General features: G+C 36.2%; 1 protein-coding gene across 3 annotated transcripts in view; it reads left to right on the top strand.

Annotated features, from left to right (window-relative positions):
* Positions 1–8511, top strand: part of FAM220A (family with sequence similarity 220 member A) — a 29051-nt gene extending 20540 nt beyond the window's left edge. For 2 of the 3 annotated variants that reach the window (XM_032802164.2, XM_032802163.2), the window contains exons 3-5: positions 4747–4906; positions 6505–6685; positions 7786–8511. In XM_032802164.2, the coding sequence (XP_032658055.1) occupies positions 4747–4906; positions 6505–6685; positions 7786–7955 (511 nt within the window). In that variant the 3' untranslated portion in view covers positions 7956–8511. The remainder of the gene's footprint in view (positions 1–4746; positions 4907–6504; positions 6686–7785) is intronic. The other variant, XM_032802165.2, reaches the window with a different exon arrangement.
* The last annotated feature ends 6454 nt before the right edge of the window (positions 8512–14965 follow it).

The following is a 14965-nucleotide window of genomic DNA, read 5'->3' as shown; positions in this document are numbered from 1 at the left end:
CTTATAAAATGTTTTGAAATTTTCTGAGTTGTAAGAAGTGCGAAGTTTTTTTACAAATATTGTATCTAAACATATTGAAAGAGTCTGCTATGTGTTCCTTAACTCAGACTTTAAAAACCCACAAGCTGTAACTCTTCTAAAGCTCTGTTTCCTATTGAAAGGGTTCACAAGAGCGCAAGAGAAAAGAAGAAAAAATCCTGAAAGACACATGCTTATCTGTTGCTCACTGAGCAAAAAGCCCAAGTGCCACAGACCAACCATCTGAAACTTTGCTCTCATTTTGAGCCAGATGGTGGAGACTTTAATTGCTCTGATGAGCAATTACTCTCACAAGTAATCCGTTCTGAGGTCTGTGAAACTGCTTGTCCGAGTAGCTGCTCACTAGAGTAAGTAAAATTTCTCAGGCGACTTTTTACAAATTAAAAATCTTCTCTGGACCAGCAGCCCCTCAGTAGGGGAGTCAACCTTATCCCATGTCTGCCTTTTCTTGTCTACCTTTCAAATCCAATATGCACACTGGTGGCACAGAAGGATAAATTTCCTGCCTAGTGGCTTCCTCAAGGATTGGAGCAGCACTATCATTTCTTGTTTCTGATCTTTGCTCATAAGGAGGATTCCCTAGAGTGAAAGAAACAAGTTATGAAAATTGCTTTGTTTTTGTGTCATTCAAAAAATGCTACCATTTCTGGTATAGGTCATGGACCAATCAGTCTGAAGCACTTCATTGCAAAATCTTTCTTGAAGCCTCGCCCCATCATTCAGGTGATTTTTTTTTTATTATTTAAATTATATATCTATATAATTAAATATTTTTTAAAAACTGACTTTTTAATAGTGCTCTCTAGCCTTTTCCTAAAGGCTTGCCTGCTGTGCCCCTTCAGCCAGTTATTTTGAGCCAGGTTTCTGGATGATGAACTTTCTATTAGGCTGAAAATATGAGGCTGTTACATAAGTTAAACTTGCCTGTCTCTCTGTCCTACATTCCTCTCTGGCTCTTGAGAGGAAAACTAATCAAGGCAGACCAATATAAGTTAAATGTTCAACCTCCTGTCATCTTATGCCGCCCTCCTGCTGCTTTTGAGTCATAGCGTTTGTATAGACTGTAGCACTTTCCAAGTCCTTCCAGTCTAGTGCCTGTGTCCTCTCTACAATTTGATGGTCAATTAAAAAACTCTGTGACCTATATTATTACCACTGCTGAACATGACTTTCAAAACTCTTCTTACTTCATGTTTTCCTTTTATGATCAGCCATTCATTTGTAGTTGGTAATTGTACCTTCTGATCACTCTCTCCTTTTGGCTCAATTACTTGCAGGTGTCAGCAACCTCCTAGCTTGTGGGAGTTGTCATTTCAGGATGGTTTTTATGGGCACTTTGTCAAGCTGTTTTTGGCACTTGTTCAATTTTAAACTCATTCTAATGTGTCTTGTTCTAGTATCCAGAACACAGCCATTGTAGTCTGAATGAGTCTCTTTATCTCTTTTATAGCACGTGCTTTAGGCCCCTTTTTAAAATTTGTACTGTTAAGACAATAATATCTAAAACCATTTTGCTGTTTGCAAATGGCTACTATTACTATCATTATTATGAAAAATGTTTTTATTAGTGAAAATACCTGATGAACCTTTGTTAGCTATGTGCACTTGATATTCTTCAACTGATGGTCTGCCTGAGAAGGAGTTGCACTTCAGTTCCTAGCAGAAATTCCAGGATTGACAAATATTGACTTAAAAGACAATTTTATCCCTTTTGCTCAACCCAACAGTCTGAAAATCTGATAGGAAAGGAACACTTCTTCTGTGAATGAGCTGGTACCTGAATTAGGAAATTAATTTTTAATTGCCATTGGCATCAACCTTGCTTAAAAAGAGAGAGAACTTTGGATACTGGCAGAATGGAAGCCTGAAGTAAGAAATTGAAAACCAGTTTGGATCATGCTTTAGAACTAGTTTAATTTTAATAATCTTAATGTGGAGTTTAATTTTTTCTTGACAATTACAAAGCTGTGTTCTTGTTGCTTTAACACTGGTTTAAAAATCTCCTAAATATGGTGTCCGTAATGGCAGTCAGTCAGAGAACTGGAAGGGACCTCGAGAGGTCATCTACTCCAGTCTACTGCACTCATGGCAGGACTAATTATCTAGACCATTCCTGACAGGTGTTTGTCTAACCTGTTCTTAAAAATCTCCATTGATGGAGATTCCACAACCTCCCTAGGCAATTTATTGTAGTGAGAGGTTTCAGAGTAGCAGCCATGTTTAGTCTGTATCCCAAAAAGAACAGGAGTACTTGTGGCACCTTAGAGATTAACACATTTATTTGAGCATAAGCTTTCGTGGGCTACAGCCCACTTCATCGGACACATAGAATGGAACATATTAGTGAGAGAATTATACATAGAGAGAACATGAAAAGGTGGAGTGCGTTGGTGTAACTCTCACCTTTTTCATGTTCTTCTCTATGTTATATATATCTCCTCACTATATGCTTCCATTACTATGTGTCCGATGAAGTGGTGCTGTAGCCACGAAAGCTTTATGCTCAAATAAATATTGTTAGTCTCTAAGGTGCCACATAGTACTCCTGTTTGCTTCTGTGCTTAACACCCTGACAGTTAAGAAGTTTTTTCTAATGCCCAACCTAAACCTCCCTTACTGCAATTTAAGCCCGTTGCTTCCTGTGCTATCCTCAGACATTAAAAATTTTTTCCCCTCTCTTCCTTGTAATAACCTTTTACGTACTTAAAAACTGTTATGTCCCCTCTCTGTCTTCTCTTTTCCAGACTAAACAAACCTAATTCTCCCTCGCAGGTCATGTTTTCTAGACCAACTGGACACAATACTCCAGTAGAGTGAAAGAATTACCGGTACTTCTCGTGTCTTGCTTACAACACACCTGGTAATATCATCCCAGAATGATGTTCGCTTTTTTTGTAACAGTGTTACACGGTTGATTCATATTTAGCTTGTGGTCCACTATGACCCCCAGATCCCTTTCCACAGTACTCCTTCCTAGTCAGTCATTTCTCATTTTGTATGTGTGCAACTAACTGTGCCTTCCTAAGTGGAGTACTTTGCATTTGTCCTTATTGAATTTCATCCTATTTACTCAGACCATTTCTTCAGTTTGTCCTAATCATTTTGAATTTTAATCCTATCCTCCAAAGCACCTGCAAACGATACCAAGCTGAGAGGGGTTGCAAACTTTATAAGTGTACTCTCTATGCCATTATCTAAATCACTGATGAAGATATTGAATAGAACCGGACCCAGAACCAGTTCCTGCAGGACCCCTCTCGTTATGCCCTTCCAGCAGCTCTTTATGATTTTATACTAAGTTAAATCAGGCCTTAAATACAACATTGTCATTTTTTGAAAATTAATATAGTTATTGTGATATTTAATTTATTGTGAATGATTTTAACTTTTCCTGATATGAGGTGATGCCTTGTCTAATAGAAAAAATCCTTTTATTAGGCTGTTGGTTGAGAATATAATTGATCATTTTGTCATTTCTTTACATTTAAATACAATAAATCACACAGAAGGGTGAGGGGAAATTTTAAGTAGAGTACACAGAGAAGATTTTTTTTCCTCCTGTGTGACAAGATCATTGTCAAATACTTGAGGCCCAAAGTTCACTTTTTGGAGGGATTGAAGGATGGGGTAAGGTACAGAAGAGTGTATTACAAAGTTTAATAAGAAATGAAATATTTTGAATGACATGTCTGGTGATTTAAACAAAAATTTTCTTGTTGTGTTTCTCTGAATTATTTACTATATTTTTAATCCAAACACAGGAGATCTACAAGGTCAAATAGACAATTTTTAAAAATAAAGTTGGTGGGAGGAAAATGGACCCTGACTACACTGTCTCAAATGAGTGAAATGGAAAAAGTCAGTCAATATAAATGGTGGAAAGGCAGTTTAGATATTTTGCCTCCTATCAGTTTCAGTAAACCAGGGTGGTATTAAGAGAACAAATCAAAGCTTCAGTGCTGCAATATGATCCATGCGGTTGGTCCCCACATCTATTGACTTAAATGAGATGCCCCATAGGGGTCTGCCTGTATGGATCAGACTGCACAATCAAGGCTCAAATTAGTTTTGTGAGTGCCATTTTAAATATAACCAAGATTATGAATATAATCCCATTCCCAGTGAAGTCAATGGGAATCATTACACTGACTTGAAGGTAAATTGGATCTGTCCCTCTCAGATTTAAAAAAGAAAAATAGCAGTATGGCAGTACTTGAGGGGATGAAGAAGAGATTGCACGTATTAGAACAAGAGCTCTCCTTTCACCCAGTTTCCCTGTTGCCAATTGTGGAGTAATTAAAACCTTTGGTCAACCATGACTATATAAATACAAACAGTGGCAAAAAATAAAAATTCACTGTCACATTTAAGTTTAAGCACATTGTCAGAAATTAACAACTGACATAACAATTAAATGGCCAAAGTTATAGCACACTCCATAGACTTCCACAGTTATAGAAAACCACTAAAAATCCTCATAAGTTTATAAAATGCCCTCCCTTCCTATTTTTTAAAATGGCTTATTTTATAATGGACTTTTGGTGACTGTTTATATAAGATTTTTAATGACTTTCTCAATTATTAGAAAATTATATAGAACTGTAAACAACCATTGGTAATCAGCCTGTTACAAACTTCCATGCATTATTTTTATCATTTTATCATTCTTATGAAGAAATGTTACATATTTTTTTTCTTCTTCCTCAGAGCTCTACACAGTGTCCAGCTGGGATATGCTGATGTCTTGCATTATCTTATTATAAACCAGCAGCTTGACCTTGGTGCAGTAGATGAAAAAAATCGAAATTTCATATTTTTAGCCACTATATATGACCAACCAAAGATACTGGACTATTTTCTTGACATGGTCAGTTGACTGAAAAAGTTACATTAAATACAAAAAAATAAAATGTATTAATTAGGAACTCTATAGGGTTTATAACAAATTAGTATGGCTAAAGGGCATGGGTATAAAAAATTAATCCAGAGTTCCTTAATTTGATTTTTTTAGTGCAAAAGACTCAGATTCTGCCCTGCTCTTGAGTCACTCCACCAGTGATTGTTATTTTGCAATCATATTTTCCTATTCTTAAAAATGTTCACTCCCCTCTTGTATGGAAGAACCACAAAATTAGGGGAAACTAATTATATGTAAAGGTCTGTCAAGTGCATAAATAAACAAGCTAAAACAGAGGAAAATAACTTTTTGCTCTCTATTATTTCCGTTACATTTAACTGTTATCTGGAACCAGGGCCGCCGAGAATGGGTTCAGGTCCTAGTGAAAAATTTTTTTGAGCCCCCCAGCAATGGCGGACCGGCTAAACGGCCGGGGAAGCTGGGCCCTGGTAATTTGTACCGGCTTCCCTCCCCTCTTGTCGGCCCTGCCTGGAACAATAATAGTTTAAAAATATAGACAGAAGTGTTACTTAATTTGCCTTGTTCCCAAGTGTCAGTGAGGGGCACATTTAAATAAAAGAAATGGAAAATTAAACCCAGGTGTTGATTATTAGTGGGAGTGGAAAATAGACTCCAAACTCCAGAGCTGAGGAGTGGGGTTGTGAAGTCCTACATTAAGTTATGGTAGTCATCTTAATGAGTAGAAGCTGACAGGTCTTGGAAGTGCTTTATGTGCTTCTTGGACTTTCCCAGTTTGGGGACAAATTTGGCACCAACTCTGGCTATCGAACTTGTGGCATCACACATAAACTGTTCTTTTCTTTGGCAACAGTAGTTTCTGAAAGATGATCTCAGCAGGCCCAAAATATTATTGTTAATTTTCATTTTAAAAATTACACAGGAAGTGAATTTGCTCATGAAGCGAAAGACTGGTTGCAAAGAAAATTGATGCCCTGTTTGTTTAGAGTGTAAGTTGTTCAGGTCAGGGCCTGTCTCTTACTTGATCTTTGAATAGCTTCTAGCACAATGGGGTCCTGATTGGGCCAGGCCCCCTAAGTGCTATTGTACATAATTTTTCCACAGAAGAGCCACAGAATTAGTGCAGGTTTTCCCACATTATTATGCAGACGATGCCTCCAATCTATGTGGAAGCCCACCTTGAGAGGGTACTTCAGTCTTCATGTCCATTCAGTTCTGAGCCTACCTTCTGAGGCTAGATGTTTCTCAAACACCTTGGTGACAGACACTGTAAAAGAACCTAGAGAGAGCAAGAGTTCCACTTAGAGCTGACTATTGAATTAGGCTTGATGTCTCCACTAAGAAGGGGACTAAAACTCACTGAGTAATTCCAAGCAGGTAGCAGTCATCAGATGAGTGTAATGACTTTTGATCACTACAGGTTTGGAACACATCTGAGCCCATTACCCAGAGATAAAAGGCTTTATATTTTAGTAATACAGAATATGGAGGAGGAGTTCTATGGTCTGAAATATAGCTGCTTTTCTCATTGTAAATCTGTTTTGGTTATTAAGCTCAAAAATGTTTTCCTGATTATTTTTTTGTTCTAGGGACTTCCCATACCTGATGTAAACCATGCAGCAGAAAATGGAAACACACCACTCCATGCTGCAGTGAATACTGGAAAAATGCACCTTGTATCTTTGCTGCTGCATTATCCTGGTATTAATGTGAATTTCCCAAATCCCCAGTGTAATGGAGCTACTGCTCTACATCTTGCTATTGTCTATGGTAAACTTTCTCACACATCATATTTTCTATGGTCACTGTCAGACGTTTAGACTTCTAAGAGGACTCTAAAAATAGAGTCCTAAAAAACACCAATATATGTGGCTTTATAATGTAAAAACAGCAAAGAATGTTGTTGGATTTTTTTTTTTTTACTTTTTCAGTTAATCATTCAGTACTTGTAGTTAAGGAATCAAATGATTGCTTAAGTGATTAGGACCTCTTGGTCTATTTTAAAATATATGTATCTCAGCTCTGCTAAATCTGAGTGAAATACAACTATGTTTTGAAAAGGGATGGGGGAGCAGTTTGTACAAAATATGGCATAATATTCCATGGGAATATTAGTGGCTAGGAAAAAAAGCCATATCAGGAAACTGTTTTCTGCAAATCTTGGCTTGCAAAAGTTTGCAGGATAGACCAAGACATTGTGAACATAAGGATACACAAAGGAATGTCCTAAATAATATTTTACGGAAGGATTAGTCTGTGAAGAAGAAAAAAGTTATGTATCAGGCAACTTGCAAAAGTTTTTTCCTTTGTGTGGAGGAGACTTTTTGATTTTCTGTTTATTGAAGAATTGTTAGTCAACTGCAGATTTTTATAACTGGACTTAGTACATTTTTGTTTTTATGATGTACACATTCAGCAAATATGTGTCATTCCCTTATTCATCACAGCATGTTTGATATATCTTTCCATTTTGATTGTGCTGCTAGCATATGATGTTAGACCTGTTCATCTTTATTATATGTTTTTAACAAAAGCAGGTTGATCAATTCTGTTAAAATGTTCTAAGTTTTTTATTACTAAAAAAAACTTTCCCAGAATCTCCTAAAATTCTGTTTTTTTTTTAATTTATACTCCAGTAAATGGATATATGGTATTCTGTGCAAATTTATTGTTAAAACAATATTATTGGAAATCACGTATGTTGTCTTAGATTGTATTGGGAATTAAAATAGTGCATTTACATTTAAATAGATATTTAAAATAGGTGAGGTAATTTTGTTTTTCCCACAAAATAAAAGAAATATAGGTGTGATATTAACGGAAGTCTTTGGACTCCAAAATATCCTCTTTACCATCTTTGTTTCATCTAGGGTACTTGGGAATTTGCTATTTATTACTGAATGCTGCAGCTGATGTGGAAAGCCCCCTGGGAGATCTAACACCTGTGCAACTTGCTGAGAATTTTGGTAATGAAACTATAACTAAATTCATAAAGATGCATATTAAAAAACTGAAACTTGAAAATAAAATGTTTGCCTGACGATGTAAAGCATAATAGCATTTTCCAGTGTATCTATTTTAATTTTGTACATTACACCTTTTTTAAACTTTTGACATTACAGTACTGGTTTTACCTGAGACATGGCAGCTTGCCAACATTAGTTTTTAGTGGTAAATTCTGCTATGCAGACCTGTAAGTTTTTATATCTTAGTCCTCTTCCTTCTGTTATTTTATCCTCTTCCTGGTTTTGTCTGTTCTCAACCAAACATATACATGAAAGGATACATATAATCTCCTGCATAATAAAACTGACACTGTTTAGTTTTTAGGTATAAAAATACAGAGAATATTGATTTTAGTTGTACTAACACAGTGAATCATATTTTTAGACAGTTATAAATTGAGATGTTCATCAATTTGGCTCCTAAGTATTTTCTGGATTATTTATGTGTGACATTTTTTAAGACAAGATTTTAAGAAGTGACTAATGATTTTTGGTGTCACCAAGTATTTGAGTGTCCAACCTGACACCCCTTAAAGGAGCTGCATAATCAAAGTGCTGAGCATTCACCCTCTGAAAATGAGACCCCTTTAAATGTTTAAATTAAGAGAATCTATTTCTTGTATATCGTATGCTTGAGATCATAGAACTCCCATTCTAACTCACATTCTTATTTACAATGTCACCAGAAAGTGAAAGCAGGCATTTGCATGGGATTTTTGTAGCTGGCATTATAAGGTATTTATGTGCCAGATATACTGAACATTCATATGCCCCTTCATGCTTTGGCCACCATTCCAGAAGACATGTTTCCATGCTGATGGCGCTCATTAAAAAAATAATGTGTTAATTACATTGGTGACTGAACTCCTTGGGGGAGAATTGTATGTGTCTGGCTCTATTTTACGTGCATTCTGCCAGAAGCTCGGAATGAGCGACAGGGGATAGATCACTTGATGATTACCTGTTCTTTTCATTCCCTCTGGGGTACCTGGCACTGGCCACTGTCGAACAACAGGATACTGGTCTAGAAGGACCTTTGATCTGACCCAATAGGGTCATTCTTATGTTCATATATTTCCTGTTATAGTAGTCTTGGATGATGACTCAGCACACGTTCATTTTAAGAACACTTTTGCTGCAGATTTGACTAAATGGAAAGAAGGTACCAATGTGAGATTTCTAAAGATAGCTACAGCACTTGACCCAAGGTTTAAGAATCTGAAGTGCCTTCCAAAATCTGAGAGGAGGAGGTGTGGCATTTGCTTTCAGAAGTCTTAAAATAGCAACATTCCAATATGGAAACTACAGAGCCCTAACCACCAAAAAAGAAAATCAAACTTCTGTTGGCATCTGACTCAGATGATGAAAATTAACATGTGTCGGTCCACACTGCTTTGGATTGTTATCGAGTAGAACCCATCATCACCATAGTCACACATCCCCTGGAATGGTGGTTGAAGCATGAAGGGACATATGAATCTTGAGCACATCTGGCATGTAAATATCTTGCGATGTTGGCTAAAATAGCACCATGCGAACATCTAGTCTCACTTTCAAGTGACATTGTGAATAAGAAGTGAGCAGCATTATCTTCTGCAAATGCAAACAAACTTGTTTGAGCGCTTGGCTGAACAGGAAATAGGACTGAATGGACTTGTAGGCGCTAAAATTGTACATTGTTTAATTTTTTAACGCAGTTATTTTTTCATAATTCTACATTTGTAAGTTCAGCTTTCATGATAAAGAGATTGCACTGCAGTACGTGTATTAGGTGAATTGAAAAATTCTTTTTGCTTTTTACATTGCAAATATTTGTAATAAAAAATATAAAGTGAACACTATGCACTTTGTATTCTGTGTGTTAATGGAAATCAATATATTTCAAAATGTAGAAAACATCCAAAAATATTTAAATAAATTATATTCTATTATTGCTTAATTTTTTTAATCTTTCAATTTTTAAAAATAAAAATCACGCTTTTTTAAAATTGCTTGACAGACCTAATTTTTATGTTCTCAGAGGTCAAGAGATATGTTTTACTATTTTAAATGAAACAGTTTCTTATCCATACATTACATGACAAGCAAAAACAGCACTTAAGATGTTCGATTTCTTAAACCTGAGCTATTGTGTTTACCTCAGATTTTCCATACAGTTCTTTTACGTTGCTATATTGACTAAATGAAAGATGCAAGCACACATGAAATTACCAAGACAACCAGCAAACATGACATTCTGTAAATTATGTTTTTACAATTTAGATTAAGTATGATGCATATTTACAGCATAAGAATGCCAGTAAATAAGCCAGACAAAGGAAGAGACTGTAGGGGTTTATAGTTCAAGTATTGATGAAGAAATAAGAAAATGACAGATAATGATGGGCTAAGACTTTCCTGGTTGGAATCTAGCATGCAGTGCTACTTAAAAAAAAAAAAAAAAAAAAGTATATGAAGTTCCTTGTTTATATAGACCTTATATAGAGGGGTTCTTTAACATAACTAGTGAGTTGAAATAAAACTATTTTTCTTATTTTTAACAATAACAAAAGTAACATATAAGATCATATAGTAGGGTGACCAGATGTCCCGATTTTATAGGGACAGTCCTGATTTTTGGGGGCTTTTTCTTATATAGGCTCTTATTACCCCCAACCCCTTGTCCCGATTTTTCACACTTGTCCTCTGGGCACCCTACCATGAAGTGTTTGCATGACTGTTTTTAAATCATGTGAGTTACTGAAGATGTGGAACATATATATTCAGTGGAATGTATTGGTCCCCTCCAAGTTAATGATAAAACTCACATTGGGTTCTGTGGAGTTAGTACATAGCTCCTGATCCTGCAAATGAGTGATGATATGTCATGTGAGTAGAGATGCAATGCATTTACTTTTGTAAGAGGGGACTACCCCCTTGAATAAAGTTTTTTGCTCCCACAGTGATTAAAGATAAGAAATAGTAGTCGAAGTCCCTTCTTCTGATACTGAAGTCTTCTGATGTTATAGTGAGAAGTATTTTGTTAATTTCTGCCTAGAAAAATACAATTTTGAATATTCTCAATGTTTTAGAATAAAGATCATATAATTTCCCATTACTGTCCATTTAAATGCACATTCCTATAGCTAACACTTTTGACTCAAATTGTACTATTTACAAAAATCTATGAGCAAAAAGTGGAAACTTAGAAGCAGCTGAAAGAGGAAATTTATCAAAGTAAGAATAATCTTGCTTGGTTTTGTTAGAAAGAATTATCAAGATGCTAGACAGAACTTGTTAAACAGTGAGAAAGGAAGCAACACTTGATTTAAAAAAAAAAGAGACATTGAGTGAAAATAATCTCTTACTGTTTTCTTGATAGTGTTGTCCTCTCTTATTTTCTCTAATAGGTAGGTAATCCTTTTAATGTCCCACAAAAAAATGGGATGAAGAGTAAACTTCCAAAATAGCAGAGGGGTTTTTTGGAGGTTAAAATGTAGACTAAACAGAGGACTAACTAAAGGCTTAAGCCATAACCCCCATTTTGACTGTGGGACTTAAGTGGTGCATGTCTTGTCCTGACCCTCTGAATACGGGTGGGCATCAAACCAAATGAGCTCCTGGCCCATTACGCTTGAAAATCTGAGGTAAATTACTGCGTAATGGAAATTCTTAACCAAAAGAGAGGGAAGAATGAAACAAAACAAAAATGCCTAAAAATTACAATAAATGAGAAACTGGACTGTCTCAAAACTCAGCCAATACCATCACTGTCATAATTAATGAGACTATCTCTGCTAACCTCAAAGTTGTTAGAGGATGTCCTATTCTCTCCCAAAGATAAAGAACAGAATAAAAGAACTATTAGAAAATTATTTATATGGAATGACAGGTTCTGAAGAGCATCAAATATGAAACTTCTGAATCTAAAATTGACAAAACACAGCTGTGTGATAGAAACTGAAACATGACTTGATAGAAGAAGGATCATAAGGAAGAAAAAAAATATTATTTTTTTAAAGGCAGCCTCTAGAAAGGTGTTGATTGAAAACTGCATCACTACGTAAAGGAAAATAGAGTGCCTTGAAAATTACGGACCAAACATAGCACTCTTGGGAGTTATGGAGTTTCAGGTTGAAGAAGTTGAGGGATCTGCTCTTCTGTCTGTAGAAGATGCAGATTTTTAAACAATTGCTGCTGCTGATGATGTTAAATTAACAAAAAAAATACTCTGAAGTTAATCCTTTACATTTTCAAAGCTGTTTACATACTGTAATTAACTAATTCTCACTTCTGAACTAGGCAGCACCACAGCAAGGCATTACTATTAACCCCATTTTACAGAAAAGGAAACTGAAGGACAGAAGTAAAAGAGGTTGATCTTAAAAACTACTGACAGAATTGATAGTGTATAAAGATTAAAGGGCCTGATCCTGTCAGCACTCGACATGCAGAACTTTCATTGAAGTCAGAGGGAGTTTTATGCATAGGGTATCTGCAGAACTAGACCCTTAGATAAACATATTTACAGTAAGATAGATATATATGAAAAGTTTAAAAGTTTCTAGAAACAGCTACCATTGTTTCAATACCATATTCAGTGAAACAACAGCCTGAAAGCAGAGACTATAATTTTTAATGGTCCTTCCTAGCAGGAGCCCTTATTGATGATGCAATGTATGATCAGTCTAAAAGGAACAGCTTTCCCATGAGAAAGTATTGAAAGGCAGATAGTTTCCAAATTGCTGTTGAGTAAGTTCTATACTACAGAAATGCTGTGGTTAATTTAACAGCTGGTGTAAATTAATAACATTACAGTAAATTTTGATTATTAAAACATTTTAATTTACCATACAACTCTGAAACTGTCTGATTTTTCAGCACCATATATAGAAGTTTTTATAAAATATCCTATTACTGTGGTATCTGAACACTTCCTAATGAAAGAATACCAGTTCTTTCAATTGTACTTTGTATCGTAAAAGTGTTTCTTATTTTTGTTATTAATATAAGACACCTTGTTTTCTTGTTGGGCACAATCCTGTTCCCTTTGAAGTCAATGGGAGTTTTGCCATTGAATTAATGGGAGGAGGACTGTACTGTGGCTTACTCTTCTTGGTAATTAGAGTCAGGGATTAGAATATCTTTTTATTGTGCACTGGAGTTTCCATTGCAGCAAAAAAAGTATACAGTATTAACTTTAAGGTTAACTGAAACAGCATGAAGGGGGGAAATAGTTTGCCAAACACAAGCAGTAAGGAAAGAAATGTTATCTAAAGGAAAAAGATTTATACGATCTGAAGAGAAATCAGAGTAGACTAAAATCAGTGTACTTGAATACATTGAAATACAAGTTGAACAATCTGGCCATTAGAATCCAAAGGCCAGTTCCTCATTGGGATGTTCTGTACATCATGGGAACTCCCTGCACCTCATATTCATCCTTATAAAATGATTGTGTGGTATCTATCCAATGCAAAGTTTGTCATGTTGGGTGGGTGTCTTTGGAAGGCTAATGATGCACTGTTATAGTACTGTCATAGGTTGTAATTTCATGTATATAGTGATGAGGCTGAAAATGTGTCCTCATGACTAAACAAGCCCAGACAAAAACTCTCCAAGAGCAGAGGGGCAGTTCACGTCTCATCAGGGCATGTATGGGACAAACACAGCCCAGCCTCACAGGAACAAAATACATGGACCTAGGCAATAACAAAGGATTTGTTGGACTCTCGAGTGAGTCAGTCCCCTTCCTTTGGTCATTTTGGGACTGCGATGAGGTAATGCTCACCTGACTTTGAAGGGGGGTGTGGCAAAGCCAAGAGGGAAGAAAGGACACAATATAAGGGAGAGATGTTTGCCGTGCTCTTCTCTCTTCCACCTCCATCTACAGATATCACCACCAAGCGACTGAAGAACTGATCAGAGAGGAGATCCTGGCTGGAGTGCAACCAGCCAGCCTGTGATGAGAAGCACCTCAGTTTGTAAGGGCACTGGAAATGTTAAGATCAGCCTAGAATGTGTTTTGCTTTTGTTTCATTTGACCAAATCTGACTTGTTGTGCTTTGACTTATAATCACTTAAAATCTATCTTTGTAGTTAATAAATCTGTTTGTTTATTCTACCTGAAGCAGTGCATTTGGTTTGAAGTGTGTCAGAGAGCTCCTTGGGATAACAAGCCTGGTACATATCAATTTCTTTGTTAAACTGATAAACTCACATAAGCTTGCAGTGTCCAGCGGGCATAACTGGACACTGCAAGGTGGAGGTTCCTAAGGTTATGTCTGGGACTGGAGATATTGGCTAGTGTCATTTGGTTGCACAATCCAAGGAGCAGTTTACATGCCAGAGGCTGTGCGTGAACAGCCCATGGGTGGGGGTTCTCACAGCAGAGCAGAGTAAGTCTGGTTCCGAGAGTTAAGGATTGGAGTAATCTAGCAGATCACTGGTCCAGATAACACCAGGGGAACGTCACACTCATCTGGTGTAAATGGTCATAGCTTGCCCACCTTGTAAAATGTCCAAAGCTCCAGTCACTTTATTTCTTCATTCAAGCTTTTTTGCTTTCTAGTTTTAAAGATCTTCTTAAAATTCCACTATGTAATGCAAACCCTTTAAAGATGTATCTTCTTCCAATTAAATGCTATAATGTTGTACTGTGTAATCATCCCACTATTTTTGTGCCAAGTTATTAAAAATGTAATAACATGTAATTAAAAAAATAGAATAGGAGGACTATTTTAAAGGATTAGTGAGTTTTATATGATTTTGAAGTGAGCAAAACTGTTCCTGTGAAGAGAGGTTGTCTGAACCAAACCTCAGCTCCAAGCAAAATTTACTATAATGACCACCTATAAACAAGGTGAGTATCACTGACACAGTTTCATAGGCTGCAAGGCGGCCGATACCAGCTTACAATGGGAAACTAAAGAGCCTTTCCTCTTAGCTGACCCCTTTCCCCACAGTTTCTTCCTTTTATAAAAAAATTTGCATGAATTATTTTTATTTAAAAAGAGGAATCTGCTCTATCCTCTATTGCCAGAACTGTTCTATTCATATTTGTACG

This window comes from Chelonoidis abingdonii, chromosome 9 (assembly GCF_003597395.2).
Source record: "Chelonoidis abingdonii isolate Lonesome George chromosome 9, CheloAbing_2.0, whole genome shotgun sequence".
NCBI lineage: Eukaryota > Metazoa > Chordata > Testudines > Testudinidae > Chelonoidis > Chelonoidis abingdonii.
The sequence above is the reverse complement of the archived record's forward strand: the minus strand, read 5'-3'. Positions and strand labels throughout refer to the sequence as shown.